The sequence below is a fragment of the Hipposideros armiger genome, unplaced genomic scaffold, assembly GCF_001890085.2.
Source record: "Hipposideros armiger isolate ML-2016 unplaced genomic scaffold, ASM189008v1 scaffold_144, whole genome shotgun sequence".
Lineage (NCBI taxonomy): Eukaryota > Metazoa > Chordata > Mammalia > Chiroptera > Hipposideridae > Hipposideros > Hipposideros armiger.
The window spans coordinates 514,142-535,900 of NW_017731494.1; the positions used below are offsets into that span (position 1 = coordinate 514,142).

The 21,759-nt window shown below is 40.6% G+C and overlaps 1 protein-coding gene and 1 pseudogene across 10 annotated transcripts in view; both read left to right on the forward strand.

Annotated features, from left to right (window-relative positions):
- Positions 1-13,550, forward strand: part of NMRK1 (nicotinamide riboside kinase 1) — a 29,209-nt gene extending 15,659 nt beyond the window's left edge. For 2 of the 10 annotated variants that reach the window (XR_002124884.1, XR_002124888.1), the window contains 3 exons: positions 357-453; positions 1,210-1,293; positions 5,345-6,173. Coding sequence is in view for 5 of the 10 variants with exons in the window: in XM_019650677.1 (XP_019506222.1) it covers positions 1,210-1,382 (173 nt within the window). In the remaining 5 variants the exon portion in view is untranslated. Of the gene's footprint in view, positions 1-356; positions 454-1,209; positions 1,671-5,344; positions 6,174-7,434; positions 8,235-13,065 lie in introns of those variants that run through there. The other 8 variants (XM_019650678.1, XM_019650680.1, XR_002124885.1 and 5 more) reach the window with 7 other exon arrangements.
- On the forward strand, positions 9,718-11,376 carry LOC109386997 (deoxyuridine 5'-triphosphate nucleotidohydrolase, mitochondrial pseudogene; annotated as a pseudogene).
- Positions 13,551-21,759: the final 8,209 nt, after the last annotated feature.

Genomic DNA, 21,759 nt, shown 5'->3' on the forward strand with positions numbered 1-21,759 from the left:
CGGCAAACTTTTGAGATGGAACGTACCCAAAGAGCCGCATGTGGCTTATGAGCCGCAGTTTGCCGACCCCTGATCTGGATCTATGGACCCAGGCTAAGAACAGACCATAGGGATACAGAGCTCAACATGGAGAAGATACAGGAAGCTGGAGAGAGAAGGTTGTTGGATGGAGCAGAGGAATCAGAACTGAAGTATATTTTTCAGAATAAAGGGAGTTGCCCTTATTGTGAGAAGTCTCATGGCTTCCAGGATGGCTATGTCAGAGCCGTGCAGAAAGCACATGGGTCTTGCCCACAGTCTGGAGGCCATTATGCTCTCTTTTTCAATCAAGTTCAACCCCACTTCCCGATCCCCAGAGCCACTGCTGAGGTTCTGGCCTCACCACTTCCAGTTTGGACCATGGTTGCAGGGACGTCCTCTTCTTACTGCCCATCTCTCCCTCCCCATCAAAAAGTAAGTCTTACCATTGCCCTGCCTTTCTTATTAGCTTCCCAGTCACCAGCTCTCAGTATAAAACCCACACAGCCAGACATCAAAGTTCTAAAGACAAAGACACTCTATAACCTCATCTCTCCACTGTTCCTGCCTCCCCACATTCTAGCCTTTCCAAACTGTGCATCTTTTTCTCAACAAGCAAAATTCTCCCTTACCTCCCTGCCTCTGCACTTTTCTGACCAGAAGATCCTTTCCTTCCTTTAACATATGTGACTTCTACTTTTTCTCCAAAATTGACTATGCCAATTTTATTAAAAATACCTGTCTTCTGAGCCTTGAGAATTCTAATTCAGTACATACGCATATGTGGCAGAGCCCAGACCCCTGCAAAGTTAAAGAAGCTTCACAGGTAATCTTGGTGCATGAGTAAGTTGGAGAACTACTCCTTTAAATGATTCTTTTGGGGAGACACCTCTTCAGTCCTCCTAAAGTGCCATATTCACAATGCCGCTTAAAACTCTATTTCGTTTTGTTTTTTTAAATAATTTTCACATCAGCTAGTATGCATTTCTCTGTAATAAGCCAAAATTTTTTACCTGTTGTTTCTGGCTATAACCTATCTCTCTCTAATGGCTATTAATTTCTTTTTACACTACGGTGCTGGGTTCTATGATTAAATCTATTGGTATTTTCGAGAGCTAGCAGGTGCCAAAGTAAGCATTCTATATTAATAAATCTGTTAGCATTTTAATTGCTTGGTTTTCTCCTTTTCAGTTTACCTAGATGGAACAAAATCTGAAGAGGACCTCTTTTCACAAGTGTATGAAGATCTAAGACAAGAACTAGCAAAGCAAAAATGTAAGTATTGCCCTATCGAAGTGGCTGCTGAAGGAACAACTAAAAATATAGTTCGTTACATACCCAAAAATGGCATGCCAGAATGCTAATGTAGGAGTGATTGTATCCATTCACTCATTGCTTTGAAGATAATTCAGAATCAGAGACACTGAATGGGTTTGAGGACTTGATTATTTTTTAAGGGTGAAAATATTCACCCTTTGTTATATCTCTTAATGATATTTATGTTGTTTAGTTTAAACATTTTAGTCAATGGCTGTTATTTCAATGATACTGAAGTTGCCTTTGGATCAAGTGAAGTTTAAATGCTGGTGATCTTGTTTTAATATGTCTAGAGCTCCCCTTCTCCTTTATTCCTTTTAAAGATGTTCCAGGAATTTCTATTTCCCAAATACCTCAAAAGTAAACACAAGATTTTAAAAATTATTTAAGTGTTTTTTAAGGTTTTCATATTAGATGACACATTTTGCAAGTGATAGAAATCCTCCTATATCTGGTTTAAGCCGAAAGAAAGTACAGGGTTGGCAATCACTGACAGACATCATGTCTGTTGGAAGCACCATCCTCCTATGTCCAACAGCCCCAGTGGAAAAAGAGAGTTTATCCTTTTTCAAGATTGTCCGTGAGTTGATAAATGTTGAAGTTAGGTGTTGTATAAAAAGGGTTTACATATTATTCTCACTACTTTTGCATATGTTTAAAATTCTTTATTTTAAACAGTATTTTAGAAAGCAGTTTTCCATTTTAGCCCAGCTGAAAAGTCCCAGGGAAGACTCTGATTGGTCCTTCTTGGGCCACATGACTTTTGCTAAACCAATCATATGACCAGGGAGGTGGCATACTCTGACTACCTAAGATTGGATCATGTACTGATCTTGTAATTAAATACATCTCCTAAGGCCTCCAGACTTAAGGGGAGAAATTCCCCAAAGGGAAAGCAGGTCAGGAAGTAGAACCCAAAAGAAGAAGGATGACAAAGCATGCTGGGAGAACAAAACTGTAGATCTAGCTGCTGTTATATTTGAACTAAAATGGTTTTCATGGCTAACACGTGCAAAATGCTATCATCAGCTGATCACAAGAAGACAGTATTAGTCACTCCAGCAATGAAGAATATTATGTGGTTTTTTGGTGAGATCCACTGCCCTAGTCCAAATGTCATCATCTCTCAATAAGAATTAGATTTCGTATGTCCTCAGTAAATTCCTGTCTGACTAGGAGACTGAGCCCAGCCAGGCAGCCCACTGATCCTATATAATCCTAATTTCAGGATCATCAGCACTTCATGTAGGCATGAACCCATTTGAAGAAATTTCGAGACCATTTGAAAATTTCTTCTTAGTGGTAGTTATAATTCTTGCCAGATATGCCTGCCCACCCTTGCTATCTGTTACTTTGATGAAAGGCAGGCCTCCCACAGTGAAGCTCAGGTCACTGGCTTGAGTGGACATAGAGAGTGTAGGGAGAAGGGAGGGGCTCTGCCTTCATAAATGATAGCACCTGAGCCAGATCCATGTTACAGGGGTTATTGGCTCACTTTCTGGCCCAGAGAACATACTTCCTGGGCTGTTTTGGCTGTTGGACGCCTAGGCTTTTCCATCCTCTTGATAATGGCTGGTGCTCAGGTCCAATTCTCCTTTGGTGATTAAGTCACATACTGGAGTTTGGCCTTATGATCTACCTGCTGATCAAAATGAAAGGAGCCTTGATCGTGTAGGTCAGGCAAACTGCACCTAGTTCCATACCACATGCCAGCTTTTACCATCTGTTCCAAGGCCCAAGAATACTGGCATGTTTTGACGGGCCCTGTAAGCCCACAAGAAAGTGCATGTCCATGTGTGTGACACCCTGCCCCTTTCCTTGCCTACATCCTAGAGGCTTGTAAGGAAACATTCAACTATACCTTTTAAGGCTATCTTGCTTGTGTTCTAGATATTAGATAAAATTTAAAAAGAAAAATATATATAACAGAGACATTAGAAGAGACATAAAATTCAAAGCAGATCAGCTTTCCCTACCTCCTAGATCTATGTGATTTTGTTTTTTCCAGTTGCATAAATAAGTTCCTGTGTTGTATTAACGCACCACCTCTCCCATTTCTTCAACCACAGTACCCTGACAAAGCCAGCCTGGAAGGATCCTCAGCATAGCCTCATTTCACCCTCAGTTTGGGATTGAGGTAGTGGGGGGCCTTTCAGATGTTTCCATTGAGTACTCTTCAGGCGTCTCATAACGTCTCATAACCCTGCTTAACTAATTTTCCGTTCCAAGCATATAAAATCATAATTGTGACTAAGTAATAATGAAAGGGAAATAAAGATTGAATTTAATTGTTAACGAAACGGTTAATAAAAAATGACCTAGGAGAGTAGGGATACGAAGTTATATACTTAATTCAATCCTTATTTAAATCTAGATTTTGAGGCAAAATTGAATCATTCCTATTCTTATTATAACAAGACAGGGTAGCCACCAGGAACGTTCAAACTTCCTTTAAAATGTTTTTTTTCATGTCATTATAAAAGTACCTTAATAAAAAAGTTTTAATGTAAAAGCAAAAGAGAAAAAAATAATAATCTATATTTCTAGCAAGGCAATGTTAACATTTTAGTGAGTACACATCCAGTGTTTTCACTGTTCACGTCAGTCTCTTTTATATGGTTATATGAATTATAAGACTTGACATAGACATCTTAGTGCAGAAGATGTCACATGTCTAGTTTCAAATCATAGGAATAAAAAATTACAAAATAAAGTTGTAATCAAATTTTCGTATTTTTCTTTTTGGTATTTTTCTATATTGAATTTAAGATATAATTTCCAGGGCCGGCCGAGTAGCTCAGTTGGTTAAGAGCTCGCTCAAGAATGTGAGCTCTGAGGCCGGCCGAGTGTCTCCTTGGTTAAGAGCTGGCTTGGGACGCCAGAGGGCCCCGGTTTGGATCTCACATATGAGGGCCAGTGACACTGCCCTCTATAGCTAAGATGCTGAACAACCTAGAGCTGGGCTGCCATGATTTGCCGGCGATGGCGTAGGCTGCAGCCCCTGCTGCAGTGGGTTGCCATGGGCTACCATGTGTAGCCAGCAGCCAGCATGAGTGGCCATCCATAAGCTGGCGACTGATCTGCCTCGCCCCGGAAAAGCGCAATGATGGTGCCAACTTGGGCCAATGAAGCAACATCCTCCACAACTAAACTGAAGAACAAAAGGACAACAACTTGTCTGTTCCCCTTCCCCCAATTCCCCAGCACTGTTCCCCTCCCCCAACTCAGCTAAAAAAAAAAAAAAAAAGATATCATTTCCAATAATAAAGTAATAGTATAATTATCTAGTATAACAGTCCAAATTGACATAAGATTATTGAGTCATTTTCCAGCTGTTGAATATTTAGTATTCTACAAGTTTTTCACATTGGCAAATAACATGCTATAAAAATCTCTGCACATATTACTGCTTTCCTTCTTCAATTATATTAAGAATTTTTAAAAGTAGCATTTGCTTGGTCAAAGAGTATAATTGTTTTACTTTTTATATACTTGAAAGATTAAATATTATACCAAAAAAATGTGTGTTTCTCCAACATGAGCTGTGTAGTAAGAATGCAGTAGGTTTATCATTGGGTTTCTAAGCCAAGGTCAGTAAGTATTCAGCTAGGCTTCCTTAGATAAAGAAAAAAAAGTTAAAGCTAACAATACCTCTTTCCCCCAAATAAGGATAACACTCCAAAACAAGAATTCTACTGCAGCCAGCCACCCTTTGTGATATTCTTCTACTTCTCAAAGTATTTCATTCCTTGAAATCAAGGATTATTATACCAATTGCAAATGATATTGGATATCTGATATCTTCAGATAGGCTTATTGAATGTAATGCAAGGATTAAAAGAATGAGACTTGGACTCTATTTAGTTCTGTATAGCAAAGCAGCATTTCTGGCCCCAGAATTCGTGTAATCTTAACACCCTTAAAAAACTGTTGTGAGTGTGAAGATTGACTAAAATAAGAATTGGAATTCTCCATTAATTTTTTTTTTGTATTATACTTATTTCCCAAGGTCTGCAAGTAACAGCATAAAGATGGACTGTACTGAATCCTTTCTGGGATAAACTAGGAAACTCGAAGGAATATATTCAAGAACCTTAACCAAGATAATAGTATGTACTTTGGTACAATGGCAGCCGTTGTTTTGTTTGTTCTATCGCACATGATTTTTCCAAGTAAATAATTATCCATGACAATGGACAGGAATTTACCTTAGTGAGTTGTTCTCACTCCAAGGAGTGTATGCATATAACAGTTGAGTTAGTTCCTCTAGACCAATGATTGACAAACTTTTCTGAATGGGACCCAGAGTAAGAAATTATATTTACATCACAGTTACAATATATGTAATCTGTTGTGTGTGTGTGTGTTTGTGTATATGTGTCTGTGTGTATGTATGTGTCTCCTGTATGTGTCTATATGTCTGTACATGTATGTATAGTGAGTGTATACATACACATGTCAGGTATCATAAAACATTTACCTTATATACAATGTTCTGGTAATTTTTTTTTTTAATATTGGTTACCATCCCAAACCAATGGCCACTTCCTGCAAATAATGGTATTACTAGGAGTAGCAGTTACATTAAATACATCAACAATTCCCTGCAGTATCTTTTGTGCAAGTGTTTTGTCGTTGTTAATTCTGTTATTGTTTATTGCATATGTCTAAAACCACTGAATTATTGTGTCAATTTTATTGAGAAGATGTTACAAATAGGGGGCTTTTCCCTGTGTTTAACAATGTTTTTTTCAAACTAATGTTCTAAAATCACAGAAATAAGTTATAATTACTTCAATGACATGTAATACAGGAGACCTTCCATTGAAAAGTACAGACATGAGATCTGAATTGTGTGATTTTTTTTGAGACCCCTTTCAATGTTGGAATTTAAATTATCTACTATACTGATCAACTTTTTGTTTATAAATAACAAACAGATTTCTCAAAACCCACTCAGTGCTCACAAATATAAATTATATTGTTACATTAGCTTTAAACTTACTCTACAGACTCATTTGATCAGCTCTCATTGTTTCTATATTTTAACCAGCTTGCACTCAGTGATAATTATGGGTTTTTTTTTTTGGTCACACACTCTACAAAAAACAAAACAACCTGGGCTCAAATTACAGTTCATCTACTTAATAGCTATATGACTTTGATCAAGCTATTTAAAGTCTTGATTGCCTCATTTTAAAATGGGGATAGCAACATGACTTATTAGGGTATAGTGTAGAGTGAGGATAAAGTTCAAAATCCTTAATACGGCCTCCAAGGTGTTCCCTGATCTAGCCTCTGTGTAGCTCTCTACCCTCATTTCCCATCACTCAACCCGTTGCTGTTCAGCCAGAGGGACCTCCTCAACCTTCAACTTACCAGAACCCTTGCTGCCACACAGCTGGCACACATGCTGCCCCCAGTGCTTAGAGCAAACGTCTGCAACCCTCACCTCCCACCAGCTTGCTGACTCCTCCTACTCCGCCTTAATATCACCCCTTAAATCCCACTTCAGGGAGGCCTTCCTGTTCTCTACTTTCCCACACAGGTGCTCTCAAAGCTCTCCTACATTTTCTTCAAAGCACAAATTACATTAACTATATTGCCACTCACAGAATCACATGCTTAGTGGCTGCCTGTCCATCTAACCTTCAAGCTCAATGAAGGCAGGACCTACCTCTGTGCCTTAGTTATAAACACACCCTTGCCAACTAGCACAGTGTGTGGCATATGATGCTGCATACAAAAAATGCTGCATACTAAAAAAAAGAAAAAAATGCATACTTTTTTTATAAATTACTATGTCAGGAATGAGTTCACATGCAACTAGTATATTACTTGACTAATAGCTTAAACTCATTGGGGTTTTTTTTTTGTTTTTTTTTTAACATAACAGGAAAATCCAAGGCAGGCAGTGCTGGGTTTGTGCATAGAATTGTCAGATCTAGGCGGAAACATATGGAGGATACACAGTTAAATTTGAATTTCGGGTAAACTATAAATAACTTTGTAGTATAAGTACGTCTCAAATATTACATATTTAAAACTTGCTATTTTTCTGAAATTCGAATTTAATCTGGTGTCTTGTATTTTATGTAGCACCTCTACTTTTGACACAACTCAGAAATGTCTTGAAAAAGCCAGGGTCGCTCATTCTTGGCTTGTGGACCTATCACCAGGAGGTCACAAGAAGGCAGCAGAAGCTCCCCGAATAGTGTCAGCTATCAAGGCAGGAAGACAGCCACCCAACACTGTCTCCAACAGAGTTCCCCCTATGTCGCTTAGCCCGGAACTGACTCACATGGGCACTTCTCACTGCAAGGGAGGCTGGGAAGAGGATGTCATAATAAGTTTGGACCAATTAGGATTCATTGCCTGGGGCCATTGCCACGGGAACAAAATCAAGCCTCTTTTAGGAAGGAAGGAGGAGGAAACAGATGAGCAGCTGGAAGTGTTGGCTATTTTATCAAGCTTGGATTGCTGTCATTCCAAATTACTGTTGTCAAAACAGTCGAATTTTTTTTTTAGAATAAAAGTCTAGATATGATTTTTCAAGCTTGATTTCCAAGAATTTCTGACATTCTCCACATAGAGGGATGTCCGTACTGATGGAGAAGCATTACACTTGACTTTTCTCCCCATTTCAGCTTGTGAAACTAGGTCAGAGAAAGACCATCTTGAAGAGAAACAAAACCTTAACAGACATTAAAAATGGAAATATTCAAATTATTTCTGAAAGAAATACATATCTTTTGCTTACTATTATCAGTGAAACATCAGGAACTAGAAATAAAGAATATCAGTGCTTCATCTCTGGTGTGCGGTTTCACGTTACAATTACCCTTATCAAAGCAGTGAATGGGATATTGTATCTTTTTCAAAACACAGAGAAAATCTGAAATCTTTACTTTCTGTAAATAAATAACCTCTATCCTTTTAGATTAAATTTGCTTGTAGGAAGGCTTCATTGTACATGACACCAAACAGAGGAGGGAGTTTAAAGGTTACCTTTTAAAAATATGCTTGTGGTAGAACATAGAATCATAAAATGTTGGACCAATATCAACTAGTCCAATGCTGTATATTTCAGTATGGAAATTAAAACCAGAGTGGTGACCTGCTCAACCCCATGCAGCTAGTTAGTGGTGGGATCAGGGCCAGGCCACAATCCTTCACACACCACACACACACACACACACACACACACACACACACACACACACACACACACACTTTTAATTTTAAAACAAAGAATTGCACAAAAACCACCTGCTAGAATACGTCATCTCCCCCTCTCTCCTTTGAAGAGAGCACATTGAGGAACCTGGAAGGATCAGACTATATCGGGAAAATGAAGCTTTCTGTTCTGGGCTATTGGAGCCTAGTCAAGGAGGCAACTCATGCAGTTATCCCTCGGGCAGGGAGGAGTGGTGAGCTCATGTGCTGGTCTTAGGTTTGTGGCTCCAGCTGTTCCTCCAATATTCCATTCATGGTGGAGAGTTAGGAAAAAGCAAAGATATGGAAAAAGTAGAATAAGCATTACTCTCCTCTTCTCTGCACACACAGAAACAGATGAAAATCGTGAGAGAAGCTTTGGGGCCCTAATCAAGGTAGCGTGACCTGCAGATAGGAGCACATCAAAAAGAATTTCTTATCAAAGTGAGCATATCCAATGAAGTTATGCCCATTAGGCCAGAAACATGTCCTCAATGTAGCAAAAGTAGAGATGTAATAATATCCCTGCTAGCTTCCAGGTCCCAGAGAAGTTAGGTTGTCTTTTTCAAGTTTAAAAATTGAAACTAAAACTCTTCCCTTCAAGCTTGCGCAACAAGCTCCTAGAAGAGCAGTGGTTCTCACATGGCACGTGTCAAATTATTTGGAGGGCTTGTTAAGATACAGATTGCTGGGCTCCAACCCCCTTAGTTTCTGATTCAATAGGTTTGTTAAGTAGGGCCCTGCAATTTGCATTTCTAACAAGCTCCCAGGTAATGTGGATATTGCTGACCCAGAGACCGCACTTTGAGAGTTATTGCTTTTTAATGGACAAATAGCAATTTGCAGATTTGGACACTACCAGTCTGAAATTATCAGCGTTTTCAGCTCCTAAAGATATTACAGCATCACTCTTGTGCCAGTTATTGATTTTATTCACTCTTAGCTCCAAATTCTTCATTTTTGCCTCACCTGTAAAAATGAATCTGGGCCCTTTAAATACAGAGAATGCCAAAAAAAGGTATACACATTTTAAGAAAGGAAAAAAAAACTATTAAAATTGTAATACTCAGTATATACTGATAACAAAAGATGACTACAAGTCACATTTGACTTCTACAATTACAGGAGGAGCTAAAAGTGGTTACCATCTGCGTAATTTTAGTACAGTTTTTTCCTTTCTTAAAATGGGTATACATTTTTTTGGCACCCTCTGTATTTTTCCTTCCCAGGGTGGAACGATGTTAAGTTTTGTCAACAGAGGGCACTGGGGAGACAGACATTGAAGGAGAAAAGTGTTTTGCTTTTTGGTTCCTGTATGTCCACAACTGTAGCAAAGGTCTGATGAGACAGCTCCCCATGACTGGCTTTCCCATTGCACCCTACATGGGAGATTTCCCAAAAATCCCAGAGGATGGATTTCCAGCAAGTGGTGGTGGTGTCTCACCATGCTTACTTCCCTGCCGTTCAGTGAGAAAGGGCAGCGCCTTCTCTAGCAAGGTGTGGCTCTCATTACTGGGCTCATCTCTTCCTTGGGTGTTTCATCTCAGTCATAGGAGATGACTATGAACCAATCCACGTACCCTTCTAACATCGGAACATTCTATGCTCACTTTATTATAATATCACAGAAGCCAATACAATAGGCGAACAGAGGAATGAGTACCTGGAATCTGTAGCTACTCAATTCAAGATGCCATGTTCGTTCGACACATTCCTTGAACTTATCTCTGTGAGTTGCTGCTCTTTCTACCTCTCCGGGCAAAAGATAGACCCAGCAGACTCTGTTGGAACTTGTTTATCCTGGTATTCACTTTTTGTCTCTCTTCCTGTTTTACAAATGGGGGGATGTGGTCGCATAAGGCACAAAGGCATCAAGGAATGGTCTGTGCTGATTTGCATGTCCTCTCCATCTCGTCTGTTTAATAATACTCATCACAGCAGGCAGCACATAAATTATTGCATTCTGTGATGAAAGAATCATTTTCCAGAGACTTGAAGTTCTTAGGAGGTAACCTAGCTTTATGAAAAATAAATGCAAGAGCCTGGTGTGTTCATGGCAGCTGGGCTCTTCCAGCACCCTGAGGTTGCCCCTGCTCCCATCTGCCCTCATATGCTGCGTTACCATGCCCTAAACACCAGCCATCTCCCCAGACGAGCCAGCAGCCTGTGGAGGAGGGCTGCATGAGGCTCCGCTTTGCCCTCCTCCCCCAGCATGCCAGGGCTCTGCGCACGAGGTCTGCATGGCCTGAGGGCTAGGACCTGTAGGGGGCCTACGATTATACAGCACCACCCATGGAGAAAGCCATTGTGAAAACCTATGTTCAGATAGCTCTGTCTTCTGGGTGTTACGGAAGAATAGCACATCCTGGCTTGGCTGCAAAACACTTTATAGATGCAGGAGCTGGTGTCATAAATGAAGATTACAGAGGAAACCCTGGTTTTGTGGTGTTCAATTTTAACAAAGAAAGTTTAAAGTCAAGAAGGGTGATCAAATTGCACAGCTCATTTGTGAAGGGATTGTTTTTAAATCCAGAAACAGAGGAAGTTGAAGTTTTGGATGACACTGAAAGGGATTCAGGAGATTGGGTTCCACTGGAAATAATAAAAATTTATGTCAAGAATAAAAAAAGGAAAATTTTCTTTTTTCTTCAAAAGTTTGGCTTAAAAAAAATACATGCAATAATGAAAATAGCTATCATTTGTAGAATACTTGCCACATACCAGCCAGCATTCTAAGCTCCTACATATATTATTTAATATTCATTAAACTCTGTTAGAAGACACTATTATTTTTCAGATGAAGACACTAGGGCACAAATAGGTTAAGTAACTTGCCCAAGGCCACGGAAGTAGTGGCAGAGCCAAATTCATGTTTGAGTTCTGCGTTTATGCTCTTAACCAGCGGTTCTCAACCTGTGGGTCGCTACCCCTTTGGGGGTCGAACGACCCTTTCACAGGGGTCGCCGGGTACTCGTATGTGGGCGTATCTGCATGTGGGCCTGGAGACGGATAGAGGACTGGTGTCTCGGTTCCTAAGACCATCGAAAATATGTGTTTTCTGATGGTCTTAGGCGACCCCTGTGAAAGGTTGAGAACCGCTGCTCTAGACCCTCATTATGAAGCCCTCCAGACTTATATTTATTTCCTTACTGAAGCAGAGGTGGTACAGGGCTGGGAAAAGGAGTTTCCCCTCCTATGATCGCCCTGACAATACTGGGTTGAGGATCGATTGCCTAACGTCTACAGCTGCTAGAAACAGCAGGTTTATTTGGTGGGAGAGTTGACATCTATATTGGATAATCACAGGTATTTGTATTCTTAGTAAACCACAAATAACATGGATAAGTAATGTTTACTTCTTACCATTAGAAACCTTGACTCACACCGGCAACTGCGTAGGCTGCAGCCTCTGCTGCAGTGGGTTGCCATGGGCTACCGTGTGTAGCCAGCAGCCAGCATGAGCGGCCAGCAGCCGCTGTGAGCAGCCGTCCAGAAGCCGGCGACTGATCTGTCTCGCCCGGGAAGAGCGCAATGATGGTGCCAACTTGGGCCAGTGAAGCGACGTCCTCCACAACTAGACTGAAGAACAAAAGGATAGCAACTTGTCTGTTCCCCTTCCCCCCCCCCCCAAAAAAAAAAAAGAAACCTTGACTCAGTTCACATTTAGGCATATTTGTAAGTTGTCAGAGCAAGTAAAAGTTTGAGGCAATTAGCAATAGAGATGATGTTACCTGAAAATCATTCATTTTACCCAAACACATATAGGAACACAAAGTGTTTCCCATCTTTCGTGTTACCTATCCTTTCATATCCATGACAGTTAGACTGTCCTTAAGAAATGTTAACCTCATTGGACAAGAAAGGAAAATGAGGTGCCAAGATGTTATTTGGGGTCACTCAAGAAGTCTGCATTCAGGCCGGCTGAGTGGCGCATTGGTTAAGAGCTGGCTTGGGACACCAGCTCTGAGCAGCAGGGCCCCGGTTTGGATCCCACATGAGGGCCAGTGACACTGCCCTCCACAGCTAAGATGGTGAACAACAGTTCGACCTGGAGCTGGGCTGCCATGAGTCCCTGGTGATGGCATAGGCTGCAGCCCCTGCTGCAGTGGGCTGCCGTGAGCTACCGTGAGTGGCCGCCAGTCGGTGTGAGCTGCCAAGAGCCGCTGTGAGCGGCCTCCAGAAGCCGGCGACTGATCTGCCTCAGCCAGGAAGAGCACAATGATCACAATGCCAACATGGGCCAGTGAAGCAACGTCCTCCACAACTAGACTGAAGAACAAAAGGACAACAAGTTGTCTGTTCCCCTTCCCTGATACCCCAACGCTGTTCCCCTCCCCCAATTACCCAATAAAAAAAATCTTTAAAAAAAGTCCGCGTTGGAGCCAGATTTTTCATAAAAATCGTACAAAGGTAGATGTTTCTAGAGAATTGAATTTATTTCAATATAAATTGTGAACTAGGTCTCTTTTCCAATCTAATATGCTTTCCTTGGTTCTCTTTTTTTCTTTCCAATAGGCTTGTAATGAAGCTTACAATGAAATGCTCACAAAAACAAAACAAAACAAAAACGACCACAATCTTAGGATACAGTAAGCCTGGGCCTGCAATTATAGGGTCCTCTGTTTTTTGGGAAGTCCCATGCTGCCAGGAGATGTAAATCAAGGATGTAGCAGGTGGAGGAGGGGCGGCAATGGTTGGTCATGCTGAGAAGTGAAGCAGCCAAGTGGAGAGCACATGGCCTCTGAGTGGGAAAACCTGGGTTCTCATTCCAGCTCTGATGCTTGACCACGAGTGTAACATTGAAGTTTTTTGAGTCCAAGGAATCTAAGCCCTCTTCAAAATTGAAATAATTGAAATCAACCTCATGGTATTTGGTTAAAAGAATTAATGAACATAAAGCACTCAGTCAAATGCCTGGCACCTTGTACATGTTCACTGTTATCAACCCTGTCTTTCTATTCCCAACCCTCCTGACTCCATCTTACAAACCTAAGGTTGTTCTTAAGATCAAATAAAATGTTATGAAATCATCTATAAGACTCTAAAGGGCTCTGCAAATGTTAATGATATTAAAGGGTTATTAAGACAGATCTAAGCCTATTACTACAGCTAGAAGTGAGTCACAGAACCCTTGGGGTTTTTTTAATTAGTATTCTTTCCCCTTCCAGCCTTCCCTTGATACTCGTTTTAATCATTGTAACCCTATGAAAAAATGAACGGGTGTGGTGGAACATGGTATATTGGCTCTAGGACCTAAAATTCTGTGTAAGGATGGTCCTTAGCCTTTACAACAGTAAATCATCTGGCCACCCCCTCTTTCTACTCAAAGACACCTTAATCCCAGCCATAAATTGTGTCAAGCTGTTTCTGCCTTGCTGTCTTGGATTGCTTGATCTTTTGGCTTAAAAACCAGCTTGATACGTCCCAAACCAGCCAAGACATTGTGAGGACACTCCAGCAGCCCTGCGCACATACACTTGTGGCAAAATAATGGGACCACATGACAGTTGCCAGCACCAGCTTGCCAGACAAGCCTTTAGATGACTGATGCCTAGTTAACACCTTGATTTCCACTTCATGAGAAACTCTGAGGCAGAACCACCTGGTAAGTCACTCCCTATATCCTGATTCACAGGAACTGCACAAGGTAATTTTGTTTCAAGATGCTGAATTTGGGGTAATTTGTCATGCAGTAGTAGATAACTAATGTACAACCTACGCCAAACCTACTCCAAATTGCTGACTAAGCCTGATTTTTTTTTTTTTTAATTATTTAGCTGAGCCATCCTGCTACCTATTGGCAGCTTAGCGGCAGCTTTGCTCGGGCCGGGCATCGAACCGCTGTTGCTCAGAGCTCAAACTCTTGAGCGAGCTCTTAACCAACTGAGCCACTCAGCCGGCCCAGACTAATCCTGATTTGAGTTGCATTTCTACCACTTCCAACCAAAGAAATTCTGAATCAAATCACTTGAGCTGGGTCCTGGGCATCTCTTAAGTTTTCAAAGTTCTACAGATGATTCTGATGTGCAGCACACAAAAAAACCGTTGTTTTATTATGGAATATTGATATTAAACATATATAATTGTAACCCTAAGGCTTCAAATCAGCTAAACTCCCTTCTTTCCTCCGTGATGCATTGTGATAGTTATGGACCAGCTTTTAGTCCATAGAAGCTCAGTTAGGCTTCTCCAACATCAGAAAAATCTGAGGGTTTTTTTTCCCCCTTCCCTCTATTTCTAGCATAGAAATGAAAAACAAAGATTAATTTTCACCCCCTTCCTCTTGACTTTCCATCTTGGCTTCATTGTTCTGAGTTAAGATCGGAGCCAGTTTGTATGAAATATTCCTGGCCATGGAACAATTGGGAGTGGTTCCCATCACATTCTGTGCCCACTCTCTCTTGCTCCTGCAGCTTAGTTAAGGTACTCTACCAACTTCTTAGTTTTGATCATTGTACTATGATTATGCAAGATGTTAACGTTAGAGGAAGTTGGGTAAAGAGAATATGGAAACTCTCTGTATTACTCTTGAAACTTTCTGAAGTCTAAAATTATGTCAAAAGGTGGATGGAAAATAGACGAGGAAAAAAAAAGCATATGCTAGTGTATCAAATTCCAGTCAAGTATAGAGGCTTAATGGATGGGGAGAGAAAATGGGGGGTTGGAGGGAGGGAGGGAAAGAGAGAAGAGGAGGAAAAAAGGGGAGAGAGAGAGGGAGAGAGAGAGATTGATTATGAGAATGTATGTATGCCTGGCAGGTAACATGGAAGAAGACATAAATTTACAAAATTTTCTACCAGCCCCCCAAATCCACATGAGTATGAGCATCCCACAATAGTAAATGTGGCTTGACTCTTTAGAAATGACAAACCCTAAATGTAAGCTAGTTACTTCATCCGGTGCTCAGCTGAAGAAACAGTCAACTGTTCTAACACTGGAGGAAAAACTGATCATGCTGATTTATTGAATGTGGCTGACAATGCCTCCCAATTTCCATCTGTCCCTTCTTCTTTAGCAACAAAAATCCTGGTTTTCAGGTTGAAACATTGTCACCCAGCTAAAAGAAACTTAAGAGTTTCTCTATTTGGAAAAGAGAACGTGGTCATGAAAATCAGAGCTTTGGTGTTGGTCCTATAGAGCAGAATCATCTAACGGTGTGACCTCCGGCAAGTTATTATCTACCTTGAGGCTTAGTCACCTTGCTGTAAAATAGAGATAACGATAAGCTTACTGTATGAAGTTGCTGTGAGGATTAAATTTCTAACCCATACAAATGCTGTACATTCAGCATAGTAATCTGGCACAGGATATGTGCTCATTAAATATTAACTCTTATTTAATGACATAGAGAAAAAGTCTAAGCTTTGTACATAGAAGTAAAAGGTTAGTAACAAGACATTCAAATATAACTCGAATTGCATGCACCATTAATCCAGTAGTCAATAGTTTTGAAATTCTGAGCTGGTACTCAGTTTTCTTTTTCCATAGACTTTATTCCTTTGGGTAGTCTTACATACTCTATATTCTATCCACGAATCATTGAATCTTGCCAGTTTCCTAAAAGGAAGAAGAATTCATCCTGTGGCCTAGCGACCAATGGAGGGAAGCTGGAAAAGGAAGATGAATCTCTGCCTGAATGCTGTCAGTCCTCTCCCCAATTAAGAGGTACCTTTACCTGATGTTCTTTACATCTTTCCTCTTCCATATATACATATATATATATATATATATATATATATATATATATGTGTGTGTGTGTGTGTGTGTGTTTCCAGTTTTTTAGCTATTATAGAGTTGGTGTGAACATTTATGTACAAGCCTTTGTTTGGACAAATGCATTTCTTTCCTCTTCCATATATACATATATATATATATATATATATATATATATATATGTGTGTGTGTGTGTGTGTGTGTGTAATTGGTACTTCTATCAGATGGTCCTGATTACTAAGATTAGATAGATATGCTCTTATTTTTAAACCAGCTGGACATTATAAATAAAAATTTCAGAATTTTAGGGGCAGCCGGTTAGCTCAGGTGGTTAGAGTGCAGGCTCATAACAGCAAGGTTGCCGATTCAATTCCCATATGGGCCAAGGAGCTGTGCCCTCCATAGTTAGACTGAGGACAACTACTTGACTTTCCAGGAGCTGATGAGTCCTGGAAAAACATGATGTTTCCCAATAAAATTTCTAAAAAAAAAAAGAATTTCAGAATTTTAATGTATGTGTATATAATAACACATCTTCTTTATCCATCATCCATTGATGGGTGCTTAGGTTGTTTCCATGTCTTGGCTATTGTGAATAATGCTACAATAAACATGGGAGCGAAGATATCCCTGTGATACCCTGTTTTCATTTCCTTTAGGGGAAAAAAAGAATTTCAGCTGTGTTAAGACAACATTTAAAACTTGTCTTTAAAACAAACAAACAAACAAACAAACCACCTACAGTCTAAAAATACATGTTTTCAGCCTAAGGGTGAAAAATAAGCATATTATTACTAACAAGCAGTGTTTGTTGGATTACACAAACTAAACATAAGTTAGAATATCAACAAGTAAATTTCTTCTTCTTTTTTTTAAGATTTTTATTGGGGAATTGGGGGATGGGAACAGTGCTGGGGAATTGGGGGAAGGGGAACAGACAAGTTGCTGTCGTTTTGTTCTTCAATCTAGTTGTGGAGGACATTGCTTCACTGGCCCAAGTTGGCACCATCATTGCGCTCTTCCCGAGTGAGGCAGATCAGCCGCCGGCTTCTGGACGGCCGCTCACTGCAGCTGCTGGCCGCTCACGCTGGCTGCTGGCTACACACAGTAGCCCATAGCAACCCACTGCCACAGGGGCTGCAGCCTATGCCGTTGCCGGTGACTCATGGCAGCCCAGCTCCAGGTTGAGCTGTTGTTCAGCATCTTAGCTGTAGAGGGCAGTGTCACTGGCCCTCATATGTGGGATCCAAACCGGGGCCCTCTGGCATCCCAAGCCAGTTCTTTTTTTTTTTTTTTTAGCTGAGCCATCCTGCCACCTGTTGGCAGCTCAGTGGCTGCTCAGCTCGGGCTGACTCGAACCGCTGTTGCTCAGAGCTCAAACTCTTGAGCGAGCTCTTAACCAACTGAGCCACTCAGCCGGCCCTCCAAGCCAGTTCTTAACCATCACGCCACTCGGCCAGCCCAACAAGTAAATTTCTAATGAGAAAAACTATAAAACACTCAAAACTTGTGATTGTAAACAAAACATCACGGTAGCATCATATGACAAATCAAGACTGTTGGATTTCTTAGGCTTATTTTACCATTTAATATTTTCACTTGGAATCACATATGATGGGAGAAGTGGGGTACCATAATCTTTCAGTGCTTAAAACCTCTAGCAGTCTTTATCCAGCCTAGTGATGGAAATCATAGGATAAGAGAGCAGGCTTGTGGGGTGGGAGCATTGGGAGGAGAAACTATTCTCCTTATAAATTTCTATTAGTAATATCTTTGTAACTCTGGCACAACCTTTGTCATCCCTTTTGATTATTCTCTATTCATCCCCTATATTCAACTCGGCCTTTTCTTCCTTTGAAAATATTATCTGGGTTAACCTTAATCTCTTCCCTTCACTATTACTGTCTAGCATAAATCTTTATCAAACCATTTCAGGATTATTCAAACAATCTCCTCATCTGGTCTTCCTGATAACAGTTTATCCCTTGGCTCTTATCCAATTAATCATTCTATAATACTACTTTCATCATATCACACTATTGCTTCAGAATCTAAAATGAACCCCCTTTGCTTAGGGACTCACCAAAACTCTTCTGTCTGACTTTTAAAGGTTCTAAGAATTTTACGCCATCTGAATTATGGGAATCTGTTTTCCTCTATGTCTTCATATGGATTAGAATCAGACTGGTCATTGCTAATGTTATTATACTGTCACTACACTCAGAATTGTTGTGATTTCCTGTCCAGAATTGACTGTACCTTTTAGTATAATAATATCTCTCAGAGTTTCCTTTAGAAACTATCAAACCCTTACCTTCAGTCCATAGGTTTGGATGTGACTGACTCCACAGCCAGCTCTAGGGTGGACATGTGACCCACACCTGGCTAATCAGAAAACCACAGCCCCATAGTCACAGCAATCAGTTCAAGGAAGAGCACATGACCCAAGCTGGTCCAGTGAGAACCCTGCCCAGACCTTCTGTTGGAACTTTTGAAAAAGAATAGTGCTCTTACAGCACTACTAGAGAGCAACTGACAGATTTCTGATGATATAATTTGAGCTTCTAGATCTACCTATGCCTGATCTTTTTTTGTGATAAGAAACAATAAATCCTTTCCCCCCTTTTGGCTGAAAAAAATTTGAATTGGCTTGCAACAAGTGCTCCCACATCTTTGCCTCTTCGATTTAAAGTTATCCTTTGAGATTTAGCTCTCATGCCACTTTCAAACAACTCTTCTTTTTCCTTAACTCCCAATGCACTTACTTAATCCAAACTGCTTTAACACTAAATCATCTCAATTGTTTAATATTTTCTAGTTTTGCTGACCTACTCACTGTGCCACAGCTTCTTGAAAGCTTGAATTATGAATTACATTTCTCTTGTCAGAACACTTAAGAATTTTTCACACTTAAGATTCAGATTGATAAATTCTTGGATAAGTTACTTTAGAAAGTCAATAGTTACAATCTCAAGAAGAAATAAAAACTGGACAAGTTGTTGCTAATCAGAGAGTCCAGATCTTTGGGTATTTCTGTTCCTATCTTCCTGATTATAAAAAACAAAACAAAACAAAAGGCAGAAAAGAAGGGGAAATGATATCAGTGACTATGTTATAAAGTCACACTTTGAATCACCTCCTGAAGAGATATGTTGGAGCATTTGGAGGGGCCCAATAACAACTTCCTGTTTTAAAATAAAGGTTTCATTATTATTCAGGCATGGTGAGACCAAGAGATCAGGAGACAACTGCCACTGTTAAGATAGTTTGTTACTTATAGCAGCTAAGAGGAGGGGGCACACCACACCATGGAGGGTTGCACAGGAAGCACCAGGTTTAGCCAGGAGGCAGGAGTGAGGGGAAAGCACGTGGCTCCCATTGGAAAGGCAAGGCAAAGCAAAGTAAGCAGGCTTACGATTGGCTAGTCGGAATAATTTCAACAAGCCCTGAGGTATAGGGGCTGTTCCAAATTGGTGCCTGACCCTGGGTTGATTAGGGCAGGGGAATATTGGCTTGGTGTGTGAGTTTGACAAAGAAGGTGGTTGGGGGAGTGGTTTCTGCATTGTTTAGTTTGCATATGAAAGGTTCAGGGGACTTGTTATTTCTAGAAATTAGCTAGCCCTGAGAAGGGCAGTCTCTCCCCAGTCAATGAGGCCTCAGAAAGCAGAGCATCAAGGATACAGAAAATTAGAAAATACAGTTAACACACTCCTCTCTTTACCACCTAGATTCAGAACAAATTGAGCAATAAGACAAAGGAGAGACAGATGGTGGCCAACATGTCCCCTCTATTACTGATAAAACCTACCTTGGAGAATGTGAGAGTCAAATGGGCCTCCTAACTCCATCCAGAATCAGTCAGGCTTACTCATATATTCATCGGTAGCGTTGGACCAGGACAACTTTTCCAAATGGGAAGGATTTTATGGCATGAGTTATAGAGAAGAAATCATGCTTACTGCAAGCAAGTTTACTTCCAAGAGAGGAAAAAATAAAGTCAGGAGCTGAGTGGAGCATGCCTAGTTTATTCTTTCCAAATGTACCAGTCAAATGAGATACCCCATCTGAAAGTTAAAGGATACTGCTTAACTGAACTCCATTTTCATAAATGGAAACATCAAGAGTGGGAAAAAAATATTACCTGCTACCAAAAAACTGATTTTTCTAGAGATTTTAGGAAGATAGTGAAATTCTGGCTCATCCCTAGACTTGATTCTGGCCTTAAGTTTTACATTTTAAATGCAGATTTTCAGCTAATTCATACTCAGAAGAATTAACTGATTTGAAGAATAGAGTGAAGAAATAAAATGGAATGCTCTCTTTTGCAGCAAAAATGCTAAAATTGGAACAATGTAGAGAAGATTGGCAGGCCACTGTGCACGAATGTCACTCAAATTCATTAAGTGGCCCATATTTTTGTTATCCTTTGGATATGAAGGAGAAATAAAGGTCTTTTCAGACAAACAAAAGCTGAGGGAATTCACCACCACAGGACCGGCATTATAAGAAATGTTGAAAGGAGCTCTTCCACCTGAAACAAAAAGATAAAAGTATACAAAACTTTGAGAAAGAAGACAGATAGAAGGAGGAAATTGCAACTCTATTTCAGAATAGGATATTAAATAATTATAACATACAGGTTAAAGGGTAAAAAGCATTTTTTAAAAAAGCCCTGGGCCAACCGATTGGCGTGTTGGTTAAGAGTTGGCTTGGGGGCCGGCCGAGTGGCGTGATGGTTAAGAACTGGCTTGGGATGCCAGAGGGCCCCGGTTCGGATCCACAACTAGATTGAAGAACAAAACGACAGCAACTTGTCTGTTCCCCTTCCCCCAATTCCCCAATAAAAATCTTTAAAAAAAAAAGAAATATTAAAAAAAAAAACAGTTGGCTTGGGATGCCAGCTCTGAGCAGCAGGGCCCAGTTTGGATCCCATATGAGGGCCAGTGATGCTGAGCCCTCTACAGCTAAGATGGTGAACAACAGCTCGACCTGGAGCTGAGCTGCTGTGAGTCGCCGGCAACGGCATTGGCTGCAGAGGGGCTGCAGTGGACTGCTGTAAAGCTACCGTGAGTGGCTGGCAGCCTGCGTGAGTGGCCGACAGCCAGTGTGAACTGCCATGAGCTGCCGTGAGCACCTGTTGAGTGGCCAGCGACCGATCTGCCTCACCCGGGAAGAGCGTAATGATAATACCAACATGGGCCAGTGAAGCAATGTCCTCCACAACTAGACTGAAGAACCAAAGGACAGCAACTTGTTTGTGCCCCTTCCCCGATTCCCCAATGCTGTTCCCTTCTCCCAATTCCCCAATAAAGTCTTTTAAAAAAAAAAAAGCCCTTTTTGCTCTGTAGTCATCCTGATGGCTTGGGAGTCTACTGGTGTTCTCTTGTTTTCAAACCTCCCTCTTTTGGTTGTATATGAAAACAGTTTTGCTAACAGTATGTATGAGAATTTTACATAACTTTCAAACAGAAAAATGGGCACTGGATAGAAAATCTG